This window comes from Varroa jacobsoni, unplaced genomic scaffold (assembly GCF_002532875.2).
Source record: "Varroa jacobsoni isolate VJ856 unplaced genomic scaffold, vjacob_1.0 scaffold_391, whole genome shotgun sequence".
Lineage (NCBI taxonomy): Eukaryota > Metazoa > Arthropoda > Arachnida > Mesostigmata > Varroidae > Varroa > Varroa jacobsoni.
The window spans coordinates 102,034-126,363 of record NW_019213293.1 but is presented as its reverse complement, the minus strand read 5'-3'; the positions used below and the strand labels follow the sequence as shown (position 1 = coordinate 126,363).

The following is a 24,330-nucleotide window of genomic DNA, read 5'->3' as shown; positions in this document are numbered from 1 at the left end:
CCTTATTCTATAGAAGACCTGAATTTACTTATGTGCGTAGGCGACTATAAAAGTAATTTTGGCACAACCGCTCAACACAGGGCGCCCGCTGGAAGTTTTTCTAGGCAAGCAAATTACCTTTTAGCGATTATCACCAGAGTATCGTTGTTTTCAAAACAACATCCGTTTGGTTCTTCATCCGCGCGAATAGCATTAACTTAATTAGCAAAAAACGCTCCGGCAACTAATTGTCTACGTTAGCGATGATAAAGCTGTAAAGGACGCCAAACGGTAAGGTGCATGCTTAAGACGTACCTCGTAGATGATTTTTCCTTCTAACTATGCTCTGTTTTTAAATAAAGAGGTTCAACTTTTTTGGTCTTAACAGATGGTACTTACAGCCTCCTTTTTATTATTCAGTAGTTATTATGATCGCATCATCATGGGCGTTGTTGGTCATCATCATTAAATAATCTTTATCTTTTTGTTGACTTCTTCGATGCCTTTTCTTCTCACCATCTTCATAATAATAATAATAATAATTACCATTATTATTATTATATTTAGGTTATTCACAGCGAGTTCATGCTAGTAAAGTAAACCTAATCTTAGTCATTAGTGATCTTACTGTACCTGTAACCCTCGCTCTTTCTTTGTCAATTTTTGTTTTCGTTAGAACTCACAGTTTGTATTGACGGTATGATTAAAGTAATAATAATAATAATTGTACGCAATAGGGATCTGGCTTGACTTTTCTTGGGTTTTATCACCGCAGAGAGCCGGTATTTCGATTTCGTGGATCAACAACTGGGTGCCATCGATAAAGTGCGTGCTGAAATTGACCGAAAACATTTTTATCCATAGGTGTTTTCGTTAAGTACAGTCGTGGAGACGTTTCCTCAGCAAAAAAAATTTCTAACGGCCTGGCACTTTTTGAACGACCAAGTCAACTTTCAACCTTGTAGCTTGTTCGTTCCACCAGATACTTATTTCTGAACTTCATGGAGTGTGCGTTTCTATGTGTGTTTGACAGACGATACATATATATATATATATATATATATATATATAAGCGGATGCATACAGACAATACCGAACGTGGAGATCACGTCATTATGACCATTATTATTATTATTATTATTATACTTGTTAGGTCAATTGAGCTTATCATTAGTACGTTGTTATAGTGTTCAGGTACTGTGGTTAAAGAGTGAAAGGACTCAGGACAATGAAAACTAAGGGAATAAACGATCTTCAAAAGCACCGCCTGCTACTCACATTCCTATGAAATGGCAGCAAATGCATTTCATAACTTGACACTCTTTTTTCTTCACCATCTTCTCTATTCGTTTCCTACTTTTTTAAACGGCGACAGTTAGTCTGACACATCGAAGTAACACTGCTGTTATATTATAAATCAAGTAAGGATTACGGACAAGGATAAACACACCCACGTGGTGACAACTCTAGTTATAGTAGCATCTGTAAATAGTTGTTCATGCGCCACACACGAATTGTCGGTAATCGCCTATAGAGGACTGACAAAAAATCTGGCTTCATCGTTAACGAGAGACAATCATTTGATGACAGAGGCTTATAGCGTACAATCGAAAGTTTTTGCCACTGCCGATTCAGTAGAACTTACCAAAGTGTTTGCTATTAAGATATTCCTGAAACTCATAAATCAGCTTTTGCTCTAACGCATAGGCCTCCAGAATCCTCTCGTTTCGTATTTTATCGCAACGGAAGGATTATTTTTACCCTTAGAATGAATAAACCGTTCTTCACCATTTTATTTTGAGTTAATGCCGATTCGCCCTGTTATAGCTACCCATCAGTTACCCTGAATACAATCACTGTTATATTTAACTGCGAAAATTTCTTACTTAGATCAGGCCACAGTTTTGCTTCTTATATTAAAAAAGTGTCTCTGTACGACATCGTGTGTGTATTGCATATATTTATGGCATCATATCTTCATATATATAAAGATGGATTTTTGTTTCAGGTTAGAGGGTTAGGGTTACCATTATCTTCACAGTATCATTGTAATAGCAATAATAATGACCATCAGCGTTATCATTCTTAGATTTGTTAATCATACTTATTATTTTATCATCATTACATCAATTAGTCTTCTTTTCGTCATAGTATTATTATCATCATACTATCTAATTACTATTAGGGCAATAATGTCATCATCCTTTACGGGTATTTCATTGAGATCATTGTACAGACGACGGCTCTGTTTGTTGTTGTTGTTGTTGTTGTTGTTTCTCTTGTTAAACATTAATCATTCTTCACTATATCATATCCACATTATAATTATATTCAGACATATTATATATATATATGTATATATATATATATATATATATATATATATATATATATATATATATTATGATCTCTCTATTATTATGTATGTACTAGTAGTAATAATTGACAACATTAGGTACGCAATATATATATATATATTTCTCTGTTTATATCTTGACAGCTGTATATGTTATTATATTGACAACGTACTGTCACCATCATTATCAGATTCATCACTACCGCCACAAAACTGCACAATTTGGTTTATACGTTGCGAATTCAAAGCACTTTCTATTACTACGAGTACATCTACTATAAATATCATAATACCAATAGCGTCTCCGTTCCGCTGTTCGCTTATTATAATAGTACTACTATATGTCACACATGTTATCAGCGTTTGGTGTTCTTGAGGAAAATGTTTGAGTCTTGCCGATTACGTCTTTTCAATGACACATCGAAAGCGTCCAAATTGGTAAGAGTACTCTGCCGATGGATGATTTATGAGGATGAGCGGAGGCGATCTTATAAAAAGAAAAAAGGTACACGTAAAGCTACGAAATTCATTCATACAGAATGTCACCGGCTGCTTCAAAGCCACGATTGCCCCTTGGGCCTCAAAGCGGGCAGGACGTTCCCACTGTCGAATTGGCTCTGCTGATAGTGAATTTGTAACGTTTTTCGGACTTCACTGCCTTTTTGCTACCCACGAAGCCAAAAACGCCCTGCAGAATTCGATTTAGCAGGGTGAATATTTGCCGAAGCTGTGCTTTTTACTACGGGTGAGGGCCTTTTATTTCTATGCAACGAGTAAACATGGACGATATCCGTCGGCAAAGCACAACAGCTATACGTAAGACTTGTTTATTACCAATAGTCTAAGTTCTGAGTTCCAGTTTTGTTGCTCATGTTGCTTATCGAGTACGCAGGCGGTCGAATTAAAATGACAATTAGTAGTGTTTTTTTGTGAATTTATTCAAATGTTTACTGTTGAACAGCAGTGCCCTTGAACGATTTCGAACCGGAGAAATAGAAAGTATAAGATTTTCTATTGAGTATTCTACCACGTTCTACACGAACTGTATGCATCCCTATGACTGCATCACGTACCTATATTCCATACATACATGGAGATGTTCCTTGACGCAAGCTCGCTATATTATGTTTCCCTAGACAGGTTGTTCCTACCCATAAAATACTGTAGTATTACGTAACCACAATCTGTACCCATTGTATTATGCGGAGTCAATGAAATGATTTTCAAATGGGTGTTAGCTTTATTATTCCTTGGTTGTGGTTCTCTGCGGTGAACTTTCATTGAGAGTGAAACACAGAAGTATTTCGAAAGAGCAGTCGTTAAAGCAAGTATCCCTTGTTCAATACTAGATTGATACTGATTATTATATATTTAATCTGTTGCTGTTGCTTATTGAATATGTACATCAAGCTAGGCTGTTTAATGGACATGAACGGGGTTTTAAGTGACCTCGTTTAGAATGCCGAGGTCAACCTGAAACCTTTACCAAACAATCAATCAGCTGGCTGAACTGCGACCAATTCTTAATCAGACAGTTGCAATTATGATAAATATTAGATAATCTAGCTATTAGTCGATATTTTTCGATCATTTTATCAGCGTCGCCTTTTGATGTGTGCGCTCGATTGCTAAAATGATTGATACAGTGACGTGGCTATATTCCATCAAATTACCGCACATTCTGTCCGGCCGTGTACGGTCCTCTACTACCGACGACGTGAAATTGTTGTTTTATTTATAATAATCTTTCTTGTATTATGATTTATTGTATTACTATGTTCTGATTTAGAATTGGACCGCGTCGTCAAAATGGCCACTGATTGATATATCGGTTATGCCTGTGTAAAACGCTCATTATCATGAGATGGACTTTGTCCTTTGATCAGATGATGTCTGATGACTATTACATGGAGCCCTCTCGGCACAACTTTCTAGATTTAGTCTGTTTGAAAATTATTCTATTCTATTACGATTTCCGCTTTTTTCTTCTGCCCCGTTTCATCGTTCCTGTTGTTGTTATTATTATTATTATAATGCTAATTCTATTATAGGTTGGCCACTTCGTAAAGTCAACGTAATGCCGTGTTGTCTCTTGCTAACCACCTCACCTACCAATTCTCGTAATTCTGACATAGTTTTTAGTTTACTTCGCTGACTAATCCAACCGTATCCTAATCTCTCAGCCCTTCGTCAGATCCATATTTTCCGCACTCGTTCGTTTCTATATAACCTGGATCATCGTTATAATTATCGTCAGTAGAGTACATCATGGACCAACACAATGTTATCATCTGCCTTGTTATTGTTACTATTATTCTAGGTTGGGTTCGTTATTATAGCATATGTCTTTTTCGGGATACGCCGTGCAAGTAGACTCCCATAATCCTATAATAAACGTAATATAATCCTATAATAACAACAGTGGCAATACAGTAATCTCAATTAGGGTAGTTTGCGGGTTTATGATTCTTCCCTATGACTGCTTGTGTCTATTGGCGCTATCATCCGCCATAATATTTATGTGGGAAGAAGTGTTAGGACTTTTGACTTATAGCAGTGATGTAGTGGTAGCGTATGTCTCGAGCGAATTTTCTCGCAATGAAAACGACCGTTCGCTATTTCACGAGAAATCAACACAAAACAACATCTAGGGCAAAAAATAAACGGTGCAGAAAGCTACGCGAATATCAACTGAAGTGGAAGCAAATGCCTGTGGAAATCGCACATTTTAGGCCCCTGAGGGCAAATGGCTTAAGCGGCAATAAAAAGACGCGCAACCTCAAACATACTTCTCTTTTTCGCTTGCAGTTCATCAAGCTTGCTATTTGACGGACGGCTATTAGACCGGTAGAGGTGGACGGTAGAGCAAGTCACAATGGATGAAAAAATTATCAACTTGCTATAGATATTCTACTTGTCTGGATAGTTGAGTCGTACGAGATAGATGGTTCACGTGTAGCCCACGAATATAGCGATCGTATTTGTTTCAACACCAATTATGATAGATATATATTATATATATATATATATATATATTACGGGACATTGCTGCTTATTGCTGAACCTCTCCGCCGTTGATTTGGTTTATTTCTTACGACGTTTGAATACATGTTATCGAAGCTAAGACATATGGGTCATTGGAGAAGTATCGTACATCAGTTCAATTAATGTAACCAACACACCGTGGTTCGTATTTGTTTTGACCAATAGGAAAGCCATCCTGTAGCGCCTTGCTCGCTTTCTTACTGTGATAAGTATGCCTTTATTGTTTTGTTTTTTGCATAATGATAAAGATTGACCTTATCTCTGTTGCGGCTACGTATTCTATTCATGCGCAAATGGACAGCTTGCATTGGTCCTGGAAGCATTTCCCTGTCGAGTCCTTAACAACGGAGACCGTAGGGAGCTGCGCCAGCTCCTTGCCGAGAGGGTGCATACGTTATTTTCATGAATTGAAACGGATACTGCGCGATAGTTTCGAGCAGCAAAACACTAAAAAGCGTCTTAGCGTTTGTCATTCACTTCTAGCGTGTTCCTTGTCTGACTGCTAAACGTGATGAGATCCTATTCGGTACATCAACGTACGACGAGGTCGTCACCAGCAAATTGTTTCGCAATCAATAGTTTGATAAGTAATCATGAAGACATGGCCATAGTCACTGTTTTGCAACGGTATCTCAAGCAGATCGTGTTAATGTATGGCTAATTGGCCTTGGCTTTCGGCACCACATTAGCAATCCAACCTGCGCCACGCTCGACACCTGGTATACAAATACCGGCAAACAAGCTCGGATAGCTTTCATTCGTCTTTCGATTTATTTGTACAAATACTCATACAATGTTTTTGGAGCAATTGTGACCTATTTTGTAAATATTGTTGAAGCTCTATTGTCTTGTTTTCCGCCAATGTATCTAGTGGAGTGAGCGGAGGAAAATTAGTTATTTTTCCTCCGCTTCACATTGTTTCCACACGAATTTGTTAACTAACCGATACGTTATCCATATAGCTTATTCGTTCATTCACGAAAACTTCAACCGTTTCATGCATATGGACCATCTTACGAGGACGTATCGTTTTCGTGAAACTTCTAGTATTCCCTGTGACGAAATATTTATTGGCCATACTGATAGTAGTACGCCAATCATTAAATAAGCTAGTTTTATACAACTACACACAGATTTCCATCAGTACATACAGGCTCGTAGTTCACACGATAATACAGAGCCTATCGCTCGTACACACGTGTAATCATCTGACGAATCAGTTGTGTATGTATACATTTGCTGAAGGCTTAATCCCGTTCAAATTATTATCTATATCATATACAGTAGTTCGTGTGTGTATTCATGCTCCAATGAGCTCTTTTAGTGAGATCGAATGAGAAAACGAGACTCCTGTGACCCACGAGAAAATTTGACCAAAATAACCAAATAAAAAATGGCAATAAATATTGTTGTTTTTGAAGGACAACGTTTTGTGACATTTATCATTTTAAGCTGATTAGAATTTTGCCCATCTAACATGTGTAAACATCATTCATTCGCTCATTGTTTGCCGACGCAGCAAATATCTGCGGTAATATAGAACCTGTATCATCTAAACACTCGCCCAGATGTACGATACTTGACTGCGGGTGATTCAGGCCATGTATCCATTCCTGCCGATCATGTTTAGCACTACCATGATAGCAGTACGTTCGTTTCATCTAAGACGTTTACGTCTATTGGTGGACAGTTACGCGAATCAAGCTGGTCGAGCAGTACTATACGTCCATGGCTTTCAGCCATCTAATGCTATAACGGATCGCCTGAACGCTGGCTGGCTCGAACCGTGAGTTGTTCATTGTGACCAGTGTAGAGGGTTGACAATGGCCGTTTTAGGTCTGTCGGTTCACGCTAGCCTCTCCATGTACATCACTATGTGCTATATTTTTGTTCTTAAGTTATACTGAATCGGTGATTATGGATTGATCTGAGAATGCCACACATTTGTATTTAGTGTCTGTCCATAGTTATTAGTCTAATATATCGTCTCGACTATGCACGCCACTATGGTTTAGGTTGCGTTATCTTGTAGACCTGAGGACTTGCTTCTGTTGCGTGCCTTTGTCGGGCAACGGCGTATAAAGCTTCAGATGACCAGGCCCGATAAGCAGGTTTATTGCACAATCTCATATACATTTAGCAGGTGAAAATGATTTTACTACTTTATCCCCGTTTGTCTACTGCTGGCCCTTATCTAGTCCTACGTTCATTAGCTTACTCGGTCACTCTAATTCCTGATGGAAACAGTTAGGCTGGCGAGCTTTGTTAACCTTGAAGCACTGGAAGAGTTAGATGCCCTTTAACACTAAATGGGTCTTTACTCTTACTTGCTTAATGTTGAGGCGACGCCGTTCTGTTATATATTAATAACCGACTAGGTTAAAAGGCCAGAACGAGACATGCCAGCAAGATTATGAACGTTAGAGTAATCAGGGTATAATGATTTCTTCGGAAGGAATGTAGTCATTCTGGAAATTACACTGCGTATCGATCGAATCGATGCAGTCGTAACACGGTCTTCGCTGGTTAGTCCTGCGTTTCCGTTCTGGCAGGTACAACATTGAACCTTGTGAAAGGGTAAGAACTCTCACTCAGCCTAAACTACTGGGGGTTCTACGCTACTGTGCACAAGTAAGCTTTTGCTGACATAAATTTGTGTGAGCTTCCGACTCTGAAACAGGTGGTTGGTTTGATAGATGCCATATCGTCCTCATACCGAGCCTGCAGGAACCCGTTTGAAATCGTCCCATTACTGCTGTTAGCTTTCTACCAGGAAACCATTATGAACTTGCCATCGCTTTCCCATAGCCGGATGGCCTGGCACCATTTTAGAATGATGATTTAATACAGTTCTTGGTATGAACATTGTGCTATTTGCTGGTGAGCCAGCGCAATCCCTAGCTAACGAGATAACGAATCGCGTCTTTCCAGCCTGCCACCTGCCCACAGAATGATTCAGACAAATAGAATTGGAACTAACATCTAGCTAGCATACTCAACCAAGGGCAGAAGGACACACAGCGTTAATTGATTGTTATTTGTTTCATTGTCGATTCTCTTCACTCCGTTTCGTTCAGATTGTACTTCTTCCCTTTTACGTCTTTCTGTATTTGTCATAGCTGCTTAAGTGACTCGTTATATGTCCTGATAGTATTCTTCTCAGTAATTCAGAACCAACGCTCGTTGATAGGCCACGCTTGGCTTTCGTTTTTTCTGTTTTTTTTTTTCGTTTTTTTTTTTTTTTCGTTTGTTATTGTGACTCTATTCGGGAGGGGATAAGTTCGCAATGCTTGCGAACTACCGTAATTAGTGGCTGCCAATAGCCTTCTTTTCGGCCATATCGTAACCTTCGATGAGCGTCTCGAGGATAAAATGGATCGTTGTCTTGTAGATGTTCTCTATGTTGTCCGTGTAGCGGTCACCTAGCGTCAGCTTTACTGCTTCCAGGAATGGCTTTTCTATCAGCTGAAAAAACAGAGGAAAAAATCGAGAAATAACATGCAGAGTTGCCGGAATTAGCGAGGTCGATCATATAAGAACATTTCCAATAGATAATGTATTTGTCTGACGGGAAATAACAGGAGGGATCAACAATACACATATAAATATATATCAGCAAGCTTGATCTTTCGTTTTACGCCAAACTGATTCGAGCTAGATTACAAACAAAATGCCTACTTGCTAATCATTGAAGTAACACAATCGTGAAATACATTCCAAAATATAGAATCATACGTACGGCACATTGAATAAATGCCATTTTTCTTTAATAAAAAAGATTTCAAAATCTAGTGAATGAACGATGTGTTGGCACTCATGTTACCAACAAGTGATAATAAACCATCATCCGGCCGCAGGTTCCGTAAATTAATTACATATGTAAATAAACTAATTTTTATTGCCAGTTATATATCTGGGTGAAATAAATATACGTTTGATTGTCTCTTCGGTATTTTGCAGCTGCTAATTATAATATAATACTTCGTATTGTTCTTATTTTTTGCTCATGTCTCGTTAGTGACGATAAACCACTAAAATTTATTGTTGTTGTCCTTATCAAGCGATCATAATTTAAGAACTAATAGTAATAATCTTCATAGAGGATTTACTCCTGGCTAGTATTTTTTTTCTGTATCTGCATGGAAATATGTATTTCTCGAGATAGTATTTAACAACAATATAAGCAGATTTGGCTTCTCAGAGATTTGACACACGGCGGTAGATATTACTTGTAGTACTAGATGTTACTGAATCCAAAAAGTATCAATGAAAGGTCTGCTTTTTATCGATTCAAGGTCGATTTTTGGACTGATTTGTGACGTCACAACTCGCCGCCTGCCTGCCTGCCTGTCTGTTATTCATAGGCCAGATGTTAAAGTATTAGAACTTGAGCTTTGTATTGCTTTGAAGTGACTAGATCTTGGTCGTTTCTGCTGTTTTTTGAAGTTAGTAAGTTTAGGAGTATATGTGAAGTGCACCGGCAACTTCGAAACGAACAAAGGGGCTTTGAAACAGTTCATAGTAAAGAATTTCCGAAGCATCTTCGAAGATCTTGCAGAAAAGCCAAATATCTCACATAATACACGTTTATTATTCATTCAATCATCATTATTTTAAGAGATCATTTGAGGGGTGGGAAGACTTACAGCTAGAATGGTGTCGAAAAACCTCATCGTCGAGAAAGTGCAGACTGCTCAACAGCACTCGCAGGAGAGCTTTAGTCCATTGAAAGAGTAATCAGATTCGCTTCAACGACTCGTTACAAAAGACGAGTCGTGGGTGTACGTTTGTGAAGCGGAGATAGGAGCACAATCGAGAGTATCGCTTTAAAAGTAAGCCCAGACCAAAGGAAGTCGCAGAATTCAGTTTACAAGCTAAACTTCTCTCGCCTTCGTTTTCGACTTTCGAGGAATCTTCGATCATCAATTCAGGCCGAACTTATGCATGATAAATTTTTTGTTATTAAAGAATGCTACGAGGAAGTTTGAAACGATTGCATAGTGCTGTCTGAATGAGTCCTCCATCGTGATAGTGTGTCAGCAAACACAGGTCGCTACTTGTATTGAAAAAGTCAATACAGCTGTTGCCTCCATATCCAACATATTCAACAGATCTAGCTCTCAATGGCTTTCTCTTCTTTCCAAAGCGCCACAAACAGCTGAAAGGTGAACACTTTGAAGTGGCCTAGTAGGAATCTGTGTAAAAGTACCAGTGGCGCTGAGGTCTATATCTACAATTTGCTCCGAAAAATCCTCTATCAGAAAAGACGGGAGCCTACTGACGCTGCATCTAACTGGAATTACTTCGAAAGACACAGCTGCGGTACGGACATTTACAATTCGTATAGAGGCAAATTTACGATACTTGTTTTAAGTTAGTATTTGTGGTGCTGCTGTGGCGATAACGATGGCGATCTATGACGCGGAACGTCGAACGGGAAACTATCGACGCACAGTTGCTTGCTCATTTAGCTGAAATACTTTAATTCGTGTTTCAAGTTGTATTGTTTTTGCTCCTGTCGTTTACATTTTTCTGTCTGATAAGCTGATCGATCACAATCGTCGAATGCTCATGCTGCGTTTGATCGAAACAGAGAACTCACGAGGAACGGAGACGCAACGAAAGCACAATATTTGTCAATAAGACGTTCATTCGCTACTCCGCGATCCAATAGTACCAACTGGGAGCTTTACTGGAGGCGGAACATTATCGGAGGGCTCAACGATCAGCAAGTGGAAAAAGCTTGGGCCCGCTGCTCTTAGTCAGCGGTAAGTTTGTAAGTCATTCGTAGCTACCAAACGCGCACTCTGCCTATGTTAAAACAGTCAGCCGCAAACACAGCCAAATTCACTGTGCCGGAACAGTCGGATTTATACTAAACAGTTGAGACAGCGACAGGTTGAACTGGAGCTCGCACCAAAAAAGACACAAGGGAGATGAACCATTAAGCCTGCAGCCATGTTCAAGGGCACTCATTGGCTTATTAGTGCTCGGCTATCAAAAGCGGTCCAGCTTTTGATCCTCCGAAGAGAAGTAGGGGCCATATGATAAAAGTAGACGGGTAAAAGCTTGACCAAGATCATTTTTAGTGTTTCGCCGAAGGCCCTTTCACGATGCTTCCTAGATATTTCTCCTAATTGCCCCGCAAGCGAAAGAGCTAGCGAGAAATATTAAGGAGTACTTCGGCCTACAAACATGTTCACATTGTTTAGCCAGCGCGCCACTTTGATTCAACTTACCGGTCCCTTACTTCGCCGTCTTCGAGTAAGTCCTATTATAGGATACAAAAATAATTGCCGAAAAGTCCGAATTAATAGCAAGTATTTTGGTAACAATAAAACAGTGTTTTTTAGCAGTCCAAGACATTTTCTTAGTGATAGTAGGAAATATAGATGGTTTGCATTTTACGTCCAGAACAGCATCAGCATTGAATCAGACGGCGTATATTATATACGGCTATTTAGCGAGCTCAACCAAGAAAGAAAGTCCAGGCAAACCAACTGTAGCAAAGTATACTAATTAAAATGAAAAAAAAAAATAAATTGTACGTAAGATATTATGAATTACAGTGTTACAAAAAAAAAGAACTACAGCTTTAGTATAATCTAGATCTATGTGAGGTATGCAAGCAAGAAAAAGCGTTCAACGGTGTTAGTTTTAAGAATAGAATATAATAACATTTTAGTAATAATTATAATGATGGATCGTTCGGCAAATAGCAAATAGGCAGCTATAAATGGAGACCTACAAGGTGAAAAATCCGTAGAGGATTATGCGAATGATTCTTGCTACGGTTCACCTAAATATCAGATGATGTTGAATTTATATATAAGTTCTTCTGTGGATTATATATATATATATAAGTGACAAGTATGGTTAAATTGGCCAGGTTTAACCTAGCTAAAGCAATAGGCTTCTAAAAGTGCTAGTGAAAGTGGCGCCGAAAGGACAAGAACGGTGGTATTGATCAAGAGTACACGGACAAACAAGATAACCCAGGTAACATTGTACATGTGAAGGAAATTAATAAAACAAAGAAAGCCTGACAGCGAGATGTCTCTTTCGGTTGGGCTTGATATTACCCCCGGGACAGCTGATTCGGCTCTTTGTCTATCGGGGTGTTCTTTGTATAATAAAATGATACGCATGTTAGTTTTTGTATAGTACGTGAAAGGCTGGATAAAAGGAAAATGTCAAGCCATAGCATAGATAAGATTTAATTCGAGGCAGCTGATAGACCACAATAAGAGTATGTATGGACCTGCTTGTATTTTCATCGTATGTATAGCATAACCATGACGAGAGCTGCATTGTACACTTTTACTCTACAGGTAACGATACCTAGTAAAAAGCGGCCATGGGAGTAGAGGTTCTCTCGCGAGCGCGGTGACGTATTTGGACTAAATTAAAACTGAAAACCCGTAGTTGTAAATATATTAGGCCAATCTGATATGAAAAGGAACACTGAATTAAAATAGTCGATACACTCTAGCTAATAATTTGAAAATTTCCAATATATATACTTGCATGAGGGAGTTTACAATTCTCTCCAAAATAGATGCGATTATATACGAATTGATACCAACGATTGCGCGAAAGACTTAAAAGGGAAGGTCTTTCAGTTTAAAAAGGATTAGTGCCACGTTGGAAAGAGGGCCGAGAAGAGGTACTTTATTTCCCCATGTGCCAACCAGCAGGCACACCTTTGCCAAACACTCCCATACTCAACTGGACGAGTTCTATTATAACTAGCCTTCACGTTTTGCTTTGAGAGATAAGAAGTACCGTTTTTATGGTATGATTGCAGGTTTGACACTATAAATATACATTATTGCTGCTTAGTAACCTATCGAAAGGAAGTGAATTAAGTTAAACTTAAGTAATTCGAACTATAAGGTATCACAAGGTTGCTTACTAGCGCAACTGACTCAAACACAGGTCTGACGTTAGCAACCAACAATATCTATAGTAGAAATTTAAATACAGTTTAACTCATGGAAAATATTTGATTAATAGTAGGTAGCAAATAACTGACAGGCGACAGATACATAAAATTCAAAAAAATAATACAATTGTATACAACCTTCGTATGGACGGTTATTGTTTCTGAGCCAGCTTGCCGCTAGTTAGTAAATAAAAAAGAAAAAACATGTTTATTAGCGTGTGTCACGGTAAGCCCAAACCGGGCCCTCATTATCGAAAAATGAAATCGCTAAACTATTACCTAAATCCAAACCATAATATTACCGAATTACTCAGCTCTACTACCGAATTGGAAGTGATGGTTAAGCGTGCTTTTGAACGTCAATTGTTTATTTAGATGATACACACGTAATCTAGCGTCTCTGTATGGAATAGGAAGCGTCGAAGATATCGCAAGGGAACGCTGAAACGAAAGCCTAATGAGTGACACATGGCTATATAATATAAAATTGAATGAATCGTGGGTCGCGCATACAAACACACAGTGATTATATCGAAATCTCTATAATATAATAAAGAGTATAACTCTGCATTTTTCTAACTCATCGTTCGTATTAGATATTTTGAATAATAGTGTTAGCAATTATTAATTAATTTGTTTTGCGATACTTACTAAAACATAACTTGAAGCCTAATTATATAATCCTAGATACTAGATAATTTAATAATAATTAAACTAGATAATTTAAAAGTTATTTAGGTAAAATTGGTTATAAAAATGCTTGTTTTGCTAAAATTTTATTAGCGTCTTTTTTATGAGGCAAGGTAACGCGTCGCTGGTACTAGCACAACGAATACATTTGGACGGCATAATAGTATGATATAAAAGTAGAACGGTATTCGATATGCATTTTAATAACAGATGCCCCTTATTTTTGCCGTAGTGAGCTTGTTTTACAAAGAAAACAAGCTCACTACGGTAACATTTCAATTATTGATCCTCCTATCACATTGGCCCAAAGAAGCATACGCGAGGCTGCGTTCGGAAGCTTACGGAACCCCTTCTTTCTTAACGAAGTCGAAAAATATTTATACAGTGGCTACTTAGTTCTTTGCTAGAGATTAAAATAAAAATTAGGGGGTTTATTATATACACATCTCAAGCACTTTTCATATGTTATTCTGAAAGATAATTAAAATCATGTATGTAAAATCAGCAAAAATTATGTATAGCAGTATACAGCTGGAATGGCATAGTTGGAGCTTCATTAATTAAGCAGTTGACGACGTAGTTCCGTGACCTATCTTGAAGAGAAAATATTTCTCTTAATATATTTTTAAGAAATTCTAAGTTGTCGAAGCTTTATATACACTCGTATGCATGGTACACTTTTCTATCCATGGGGCCCCAAAAAATGTCCTTTTTTACATCAAACAATTATTACTCACCCAAAAGTAATCTTTTTTGAATCCTTTGATCTTATAGTGTAGTCCTCCAGCATTATGCAGGTAATCGAAAAAATAGTCGAGATTATCTAAGGAGTTGATGCCCTCGTCCAAGGTGGTCATTACGAGTGATGCGTGTTGACCCAACTCCATTGACTCGCGCTGTTCATCTTCTGTCTTCAGCGCCTGGAAACTACTCATCGGCCATCACAATCACCAGTCAGCCAAGCAGGATCAACAATACCATTAGTAGATGCGTTAGACTCCGTGCAGTTCCATGATAATTAAATAGTTAACTATGGCACTATTTTTACTAAGTAAAGTCAATTTATCATTGTAGCATTCCTGATACGAATTATTTTTATCTCGAATATTCACTCACATATTTATGTCGTATATCCTTAATATATATTAAGATAACATATTTAACAGATATTTATGTGCGGGACGTTTCGTTTTGTTCATCCTTTAGTTATTAAAGCACTGCTATTAGGCGAAAAAATGATATTAAATATAAGATGAAATATAGAAGTGATTTTAAATTATCCCTTTTCAATTACAGACGCAACATAGCTACTGTAGGCACATTGTTCGACAATAGTACAAACAGTATATTAATATTGCTACAAATCTCATCTATGTATGTAGACATGTGTGCGCGTGTACAATATATTTACCGAAAGCACTTCTAGATAGTTTTAGCATTTGTATTATTTTAGGCAATGGTCGTATCGGCTTGGCCGTCATTGAAGAGGCAGTGCCTGCCTAAGCTAAGTAAGCATTCAGCCGTTCCCTGATCCAGGGCGTTATGTTTCCCATGCTACTATGTAACTTAGGACAGTGACCTCGATTCAGTCAAAGAATACTTTAACGTACATGTGGCCTTTGTTCTACCTTGTGTTCCTATGCTAGTAACAGACTGTATAGCCAGTCGCCCCTTCAATCACTGATTGCATTACTTTTGCGCTATACCCCAGCAGCAGACGTTGTTTCACATCGTTCGCACGTTTGTAAGGAGTTAATTTCGCGGCAGCGATTTTTTTGCCCTCTGTGGAGGCGAAATCGTTTTGGGCAGCGTACGCATTGACATTATCGGTAGCAAATGTCGAACGGCCATAATCACCGACGGAAAGAACGGGAGGGAGATAGCTGCAGTAAAATGGCGTCATTGAAGCAAACGCTCAAGATGTAGTTGGCCGAACGGGTCCGTCCCTGTAGTTTTCTCAGAAAACATGCCCTTAGGGCGAACTAGTACGATATTCTATATTTGGTATCTGTTCTTCTTGCTCAAGAAAGAAAATGAAGACAATGGGAAGAGAAAATTGACTGTGGGTCATTGTTTGCAGTGACAGTGAAAAGCAGTCGTTAGTAGAGCTAGCTGTCGTATAATCGAGGAAGATAAGTACAGAAAAAGAATAAAGAAGACAAGTGCGCATTTGTTTGGACCTTGAAGTGGCATTGAAAGAGCTTACTCTTTATTGAACTGAGGACAGAGCTATTTCTAGGAGTATTATTTCATTCTTCAAGCCTACAGACTACTGCCATGCAGTTAGACAGACTTCCTGCACGTTTTTGTCGATAGATTCTTGCCTATGGTAAATTGTACTGTCACCTTCTTAGGATCGTCATTTTTGAGCAAAGTCAATTGAAATCAAAAATAAGTGGTAATATAATGAATTCAATAGTGAGCTATTCAGTAATCGATATATGCGTAGCTATAATTTGATTGCCGTAATATTAAAATCTTTTCCCCTTCGTTTTTTAGAATATTCGTAAATATACTATAACAATTAGTAAATACTTCATACAACAGGACCCTTTTATCTCACAAGTTACATGAATCACTATAGTCATAGGATCTCGTCATCAATCCGGGTCACGTTTCCCGCATTTCTGGCGAAACTGTATTACTGCTAGGCGCGCTTCTTGTTTCCGCAACCGACTGTACTATTATTTCAACCTAAATACTCAGCTTGGTACGATGAGTTATAGACCGCAACAAACCGTGCTTATATATAGATTACGTATCTGAATTGTATATATCTAGTAACAAATTATGCGCCATAGAGACTATTGGCTTAAATTATGTGAAGGCGTATCGTTATGTTTCTGTTTCGCTAGAAACTACGTCTAGAGTATTATTAATAGCTTATTGAAACGCTTCCTAACATGTGATAATGTAAATTTTATTGGTCGTGATCAGTCCAGACTCGTTCTACACGTTGACAGTGACTTAATGTGCAGGGTTCGTATTTTTTATTTCGTGACCGAACACAGCAGTGCTTACTTTAATGAGTATACAGTTATACTTCAATTTGGAAAAGATTTGGGCTTAAATAAATCAAACTGACCGGTAGAATTTTTCGTGTGTACGCATAAAGGAGAAGAGTGATATAACGATGCATCAGCAGAGTCGTTGGCTGTCGATCAGTCGCTCTCATAAGACATGTGACGGCTTTATTTAGTTACCGGTAACTCAATGGGAACGGGGTATTATCATTTTGTAGGCGGAGAACCCTTTTACATATAAATAAAATTTCGTCTGACACTTAATTGTAATAATGGGCATTGACAATACCGTATATCACGAACCCTACGGAAAAATACTGAACTAGTCTGTCGTCGACAGACTTTCAATTGTGCATTTAACATGGCCGGTCCTTTAGAATTGGTTTATCACGTACGGTAATTTTTAGAAAATCTTTAGATAACAAGACGATGCGGTGTCTTTTTAGGTAACAGGGAAGTCATCGAATCAAAACTCACTTGTTATAGACTTTTCTCTGCGTTAAGCACAAAGTGTAGCAATAAGATCTTTTAGAATCTTTCTTTCTGGGTAATTTGTACACAAATTTAATATTTAACTATTTCATTACATTTTAAGTAATGCTTTTGAATGCTTTTCTCTTAATTTTATAACGACCCAAGCTCGTTTTAAATGGCTAAATACCCATAAAGCGACCTAAATTGCGACAAAAATTTCGTTTCTAACGTAATGTTGCCTGTAATGATGTCAAGTATTTACACGAAACAAGACTCATACGACGTGAACCCATTAAACTACAATATCCTAGAAAGCGCCCCAGGCGATCTTAGCAGAATTAATCGTGAAGCAAGGTTTGAGTACCCCATTGTTCTTGCCAGATGACCTAATTAATCAAAAATACTGTAGTCTTTCTGAACAACGCCGGCTTATATATGGTAGAACTATAGACTGGCTTCTAAAATGTCCTGTGCAAAAATTGTGAGTTGCAAAAAAACCCAGAGTTGATGCCGTGATCGGTCAAGAGGGTCGAGGTTGGCATATCGAACCTTTACTGTGCAGTGATAATTAGTTAGAAACGAGCCGAGATAGGATCAAAACTTAATAAATTATAGACGTGTGTTTATTGTTGAATCATCTCACAACAAGAGATATTGAACTAACTCATCTAACACGTACATGTACATTGAGTTAAGCCCTCTAAAACATATATCCCATATACGAGCAGGTTGATATTAAAGGGAAAACCCAAACTGCAAATACACAGGACGGGAGACATCAGGCAAAGCCATAATTATTAGTATCTCAAGTGTTAGAAAGATCTGGGTCATTAAAGGTGTACAGAGGTACGCTTAGCGAGTTTGTTTCAAGGGTTAACATATGCTGCAGTCGTTTACAACGCACGTATCGTGTGTATATTCCGGACAAAAAATTACCAAGTTGAATAGATTTTAGTTCAGAAAGATCCGTTTCAGGTCCACCGCAAGTAGGTCTTTATCATTTTTGTTGAACAAAGATGTATATTTTCAGTCTACCGCATGCAAAAAACTATCCAACACCAATTTCTCGATAAAATACATATGGTATAATCGGATAAAAATGAACTTTGGGTCCCTTTTTATGACTTTTTATCATGTTATGAGCAATAACGCAATTGTCTGCCGGATGGCTGGTTGTGATGCTTTATGGAGTTTGTATATTTAGGGAGGGATTAATGGAGGTTTTTACACAGCACCCTGTTTCTTCTGCCTTGGTCTTCGTTAACGTGCTTTTTGCGTAAACTCGTTCGACACCGGAACAAACGTACCTCGAAGCCCGCTTAAATAATTTTTCTATGTTCATACCCAAGCGCATCTGGGCATGAGAGTTTCAAGTGGGAATGTAGAACACAAATATCCCTGAGCGACAATTTGACTGTTCATCATTGAATGACTATTCGAAAGATTACATGTTTCAATGCACGATATGAAGGCAAAATGAAGCCGATTGCATGCTGTTCTTTTTGGGCATCACAAACAAATAGAAAACCCATTTCGTCGTTGTTCTGTTAGTTTCTAACAATGCAAACATGTGCTTGTATCAGCTGACGGGGCTGGAATAGCCTGCAAATAGCTGGATATATTCGAGTACCAGATGAGCTTGATGAGTCTTGATAGAGAACCTCTTTTATTTATTTATTTCAAATTGCTTATTTGAGAATGTATAATCATGAACCGGAAGCTCATCGGACGTAATCGAACGGGTCAATCTAACATGAGGGATGCTGAACTATTTTAATAATAAAGGATAGAACTAAAGATCGTACACACAAGACGCATCTGAGCTTAATAAGTGTTAGTTTTTTTTTTTCTGTGTGCTTTGTTTTTCTAAATAGACACATAAGCAAACAGAAATACAACTACTGTATAGATGCAACGTTAAAATCGACATGTGGGCAGTGTAATTATAATGTATACGGTATATTATACGGTAAATTCGTCCTTTGCAGTAGCAAAGTTTGCAGACGACCACAAAATCTCTATTGAGCGAAGGAATCGTACGTGCGCTTAGCTAAGCTAGATCGTTGTTATTGCAATTATATTGCAAGGATAATTGTTGTATACATTGAATGTGAATGATAAGAGCAAAAAAAAATAATCAGTTTACCCGAAAGCAAGCGCTGTCATCGGTTGCGTGGCGTCACCTGTGTGTCTTTTGCGTCGAATATAGCAACAAACACTGACATCAGCGCCACTTGTTGTATGCATGCATGCTCTAGCTTTTACGTTAACTAATTTTTCCGTTGTAGGAAATCTGACGCGAAAAATTCGTTTGTACGTCCCACGAAACAACCTGTCAGGCAAGACTGAAATTACCTAACTGTGACCAACAACAAACCTTCTAATAGTTGCGTGCCAGTTCGGTGAAAATGACGGAGGACAAAATCAATGATTTACAATACGTGGATTCATATGGCTGGGTGGACGAAATCATTAGTCATAAATTAAGTCTCTGATAACACGGCTTGGAAGTTTAGGAGGCCATTCTGAGAACTCTCGGTTCGTCACCTGAAATGTAAAGCTTCCACGCGAAAGCCTCCATTGCCGTTTAATAGAAATGTGTTTTCAAAGGCACCATTTTTACCCGAAGGACGCCATTGAAAACAGGACGTCATCAATTCAAGTCTTAAAAATGACGATCGTTTTTGTTTATCCAACAGATATTTCTAGGTCCACTTAAATTACAGCTCTGTGTGTCGGAAAAGCTATACGCCAAGGCAGAAGGTCCTAGGCGCCGAGTGCCGGTACGAAATGGCTTGGACTCAATACAATTAATTATTTGATAATTGTAGCCAGTTTTATGCTTAGGTACTGCTATTAGACATGCTGACCCTCCAGCACGAAACGAAGCCCGAAATAGATCACCTTCGAAACTAAAGGACCTCACGCGTTCCTATTCTCGTAGATGAACATGTTACGTCCTGCGCTCGCTCGATGTCTGCCCATTGTCCAGACACTGTAAATATTAGACACTGAAACATCTATAGCACTACGTACGTGAATGGTAGTCAGAACTGTAATCTACCCTAATACCATATAATATACATTCGATTAGTTATACAGATAGACATTTTGTTGCAAAAGAAACGTTGTACAAACAGTAATAACGATGGTATCACATATAAGAGCTATTAGTATGTATTGAAGGAGAGCAGATCGCTGACTGGATATGTCGCACGCTATTGTCCTTGTTTAGATTTATTGCAAGACATTGGCTACATATTCCGGAGCGTGTGCCGGGACCACATTTACTTTTCCCCATTAGAAGACTGCATGAGCGATGTGGGCGCGATCAGACACAGCTGTTAAAATTTTCTTTGATAAGCCACAAAGAAGTAATTACGCAGACGTGAGCATACGGCGAATTCAGCTGCTAACACAAAAAAAAAAAACGCGGAGCTACCGTAGAAAAAACATCACGCTATTTTAAGCTAGCTAGGGAACACAAACCTGATGCGCTGTTTCGCATTTTCGAGTTCTACTTCTGAAACAGATGCTATACTAGTCTACCATCTCTACCATCTCCGAGTACTCTCTTATTGCTAAATTTTCTACTAAAAAGCTCTCAAGCATTTTCTTGTTGAGCAGTCAAATGGAAAATGATGTGTTCGCGTATGAAGTTGAAGGCGTACACTTGAAACTTCACTTTCTAAGATCTTGTTTCGGACTATTTTTGTTTTAATCTATATGTTGAAATTGGTTATGTATCGATCGTGTGTTTGAATGAGTTAAACACACTGGACCCTGGTACTGGTTTATCTGTATGATTTTAGCATAGATGATAACCTACATAATGAAGCAGATTTCGACCTTACTTGAGTCTAATGATATCCAAAATGATTAGAGTTCATTAAAAAAAGGTGAAGCTGTTTAGCTCGCGCAGTTTGCCAGCCGTTGTCTAATTACGGCGACGAGTTATCGTGGCACACAAAAGTAGAAGGTTAGCTTAGAATCAGACCTTCGACTGTACCGCCTTTCTATTTGAAAATAACCCAAGTGACAACGACACACCGCGTCCGTCTGTTAAGTCTGCCATCACATAGTGATTTTCACCTGGAACCACGCCAACGTCAGTGGGTATGTAATAATCTATCACCAACTGCCAAACCATCCTCTAGCAAAACGTCTATGAGTATTTAATGTATTATATTTCTATATTTATTTATTTTGTATTTGATGTATGTTAGAAAATTAGAGTCTCATTCAATTGGTAGCGCTTGAGTTTAACTGCTGAAATCATGATGGACTTGAAAGTTGATGGAGAGAACGAGTCAGTTCGAGGTATTTGAGAAAAAAAAACTAGGCATAACATTAAATATATTTGTACAACTTGTAATGAGTGAAATGAGAGACATGTGATTAAAAATACCAAAACACAGCTTTAGGCTTCCGAGCGTACAATACTGTATTTTGCGATTGTTTATTAGTACGCTCAGGAAACTATATTCGCTTATTTTGTGGGTCGTGTTCGATTATTGAAAAAGACAGCATAATGACCATAGATGAACGTGATCGTGACTGCTATTCCTCTGAAGTTGGGCACTTGGCCATGTGAGCAAAAAACCTTGTTGTTAGAAAGGGATTCTCAATGTAATTTCATGCTAAGGTTGTTCGGCTAGGTAATAACGTTAAATCGCCAGAGTAAACATGTGTATGAAGTAAATAGTAATAAATAAAAATCTGTTCTTGTAAGTTGGTCTTACAGAAAGCCAATAGTTGTTTATCCGAGCCTAAAAATCGTTCCAATGATACGCTTAGAATTTGCTACTATCCCTAAAGTTTGACGTTTCTAAAAACAAAAAGATAAGTTTTCTGCTCGGTTAAATCAAACCGACGCGACTTAGTAGATGCTGGTCTTTCAAAATTGGTAGTTACTTCGAAACATTATAAATTACTTAGAAGCCACTTTCTGTGCATTATGCGCATGCGTACTGCCAATTTTTCACTATAGAACAGCGGCTGTGTTAATAAAACGCTAACGAAGGTCGTATCTGATTATATCGTCAAAGGACAAAGGCAAAAACTTACTCCAGACTATGGTGAAACACCAGTCTAGAGTAGCCTTTGCCCTAAATAGTAAACTATTTAAATATAGTTTTTCTGGCCCGTCGATGGTTTTTGTGTCTACCGTATTTAAACGATTTTGGGAAAATTGAATGTCACTAAACAATATATATAACCAATTGTAAAAATGATATTACGCTGACAGTATCCATTTTTAATCGTTGTTTATGTTCGTACCGGCACTGAGTAACTCACCCTACTCAATGTGAGATGGTTTCTAAACGTATTTCACATGCCACACGAGACATGATTTAGCAGGCGTCAATTGTCGCCTGTTAATGCAACCAATGTAGTACCTGTTAGTCGACTCCTTAGTAGACGCTTAAAGAAGCTGATGCCTTTACGACAGCATCAAGTGGAATCCTTCAGGCTACCTTTTTCGCCAGTTAAAATTTGTACACACGTCCAACAGTTCATTATTTATGCTATATGTGCCTAATAACTATCAAAAGAAATGATTTCTTCTAATATGTAACTTCTAAACTTTAGCGACATTCTAGTAGTCAATATATTGAATAAAGATACTTAACATAGCAACATTGTCTGACAGTGCGCCCTTTGAGCCGTGGGAGAGTCTCTCGAATTTTTAAACACAAACATTAGCTTTTTTCGAGACCAAGCTCCGGTATAGCTTTTCGTCAGGCAAAGCTGATCCATAAAATAGTAATCAAAACAGTTTGAATCGTGTCGGAGATCGCTCCGGACGCATATACAACTTCGTAACGCAGACAAACCCTACTCGATCCGTAAAATGGCCGAATCATATCGGAACAAGTCCCGATAAGGACATCTACGACATCGTTTGTATGAATGAGGGAGTCAATTATTCATACTATTATTAAAACGCTCGTAAACAAGTCACGGTAATTCAGCGCCTTAAAGAAATCACCGCAAACGTTTATTGCGTACTACGTGTGCCTGTCTAATGGGTGTCTCATGTTTTCCAGATGTACATATAGGACAATCGAATGGTGATTAAATCGAGTCGGTTACCTGGTAAACAACTCAAGCAGTTCCTCGTTTTGCTTGAAGAGTCGCACGAACATCTCGACGCCGGTCGGCTCCATGGCTCGGGCAATAGCTTTCCATGATTTCGAGATTGAGAAAATCTGTCGGGCTGTGAGGGGAGAGCGCGGATCGGGTGGCGGCGGGGGAGGCGGGTCGTCGACATCAGCCACACGACCAACGCCTGGCGATCTCTCGCTACCTTTGTGGACCAGCGAGGTGACCGCTTTGCTTAGGGTACAGCCCATTCTCCACAGCCTCTTCTTCGACTTGGAGCTAGCCACGGCTGCCGTCTTGGCCGCGTCGAGGGGCAAACAACACAACAAACAATTCGGTGGATACGGCCTACGCGCAATGACCTACCTCACTTGCGCTTTTTTCACCACCCCCGTCACTAAGGCGACAATGAGGACCACAACAATGGTAATAACAGTGACCGCATATAACAACAACAGCGCCACCACGACGAACACCCCCGCTTGCTAGACGCACCCCCTGCACTTTCGTACCACTGCGTTCCGTCGATGACGAGTACTGTAGCTGCTGTTGCGATAGCTGTAGCACTTCGCACTGTACGACCTTCACCCCTTTTCCCGCCTTGAGTACAGCCTATTCGAACGCTGTCGTCTCTGCCGTTGTTGCTGTTAACAACGGCGTCGCCGTTACCGTGACCTTGAAATTCTAAGCGAGAGCCCCAATTTTCCCGGCTC

General features: G+C 38.7%; 1 protein-coding gene across 1 annotated transcript; it reads right to left on the bottom strand.

Annotated features, from left to right (window-relative positions):
• Window positions 1–454: 454 nt before the first annotated feature.
• LOC111260009 (neuroglobin) lies at window positions 455–23,869 on the bottom strand. Its single transcript, XM_022832443.2, has 3 exons — window positions 23,609–23,869; window positions 14,753–14,942; window positions 455–8,845 (listed from the first exon to the last, which is right to left on the bottom strand). The coding sequence occupies exons 1-3, from the start codon at window positions 23,866–23,868 to the stop codon at window positions 8,687–8,689; spliced, it is 609 nt and encodes a 202-aa protein (XP_022688178.1). The 5' UTR covers window position 23,869; the 3' UTR covers window positions 455–8,686.
• Window positions 23,870–24,330: the final 461 nt, after the last annotated feature.

Coding starts and splice junctions, on each gene's coding strand:
- LOC111260009 (XM_022832443.2), bottom strand. CDS start 23,868: ATGGGCTGTACCCTAAGCAAAGCGGTCACCTCGCTGGTCCACAAAGGT. Junction 14,943..23,608: donor CTGCTTGAGTTGTTTACCAG/GTAACCGACTCG, acceptor GCCGATGAGTAG/TTTCCAGGCGCTGAAGACAG. Junction 8,846..14,752: donor TCAAAAAAGATTACTTTTGG/GTGAGTAATAAT, acceptor CTGTTTTTTCAG/CTGATAGAAAAGCCATTCCT.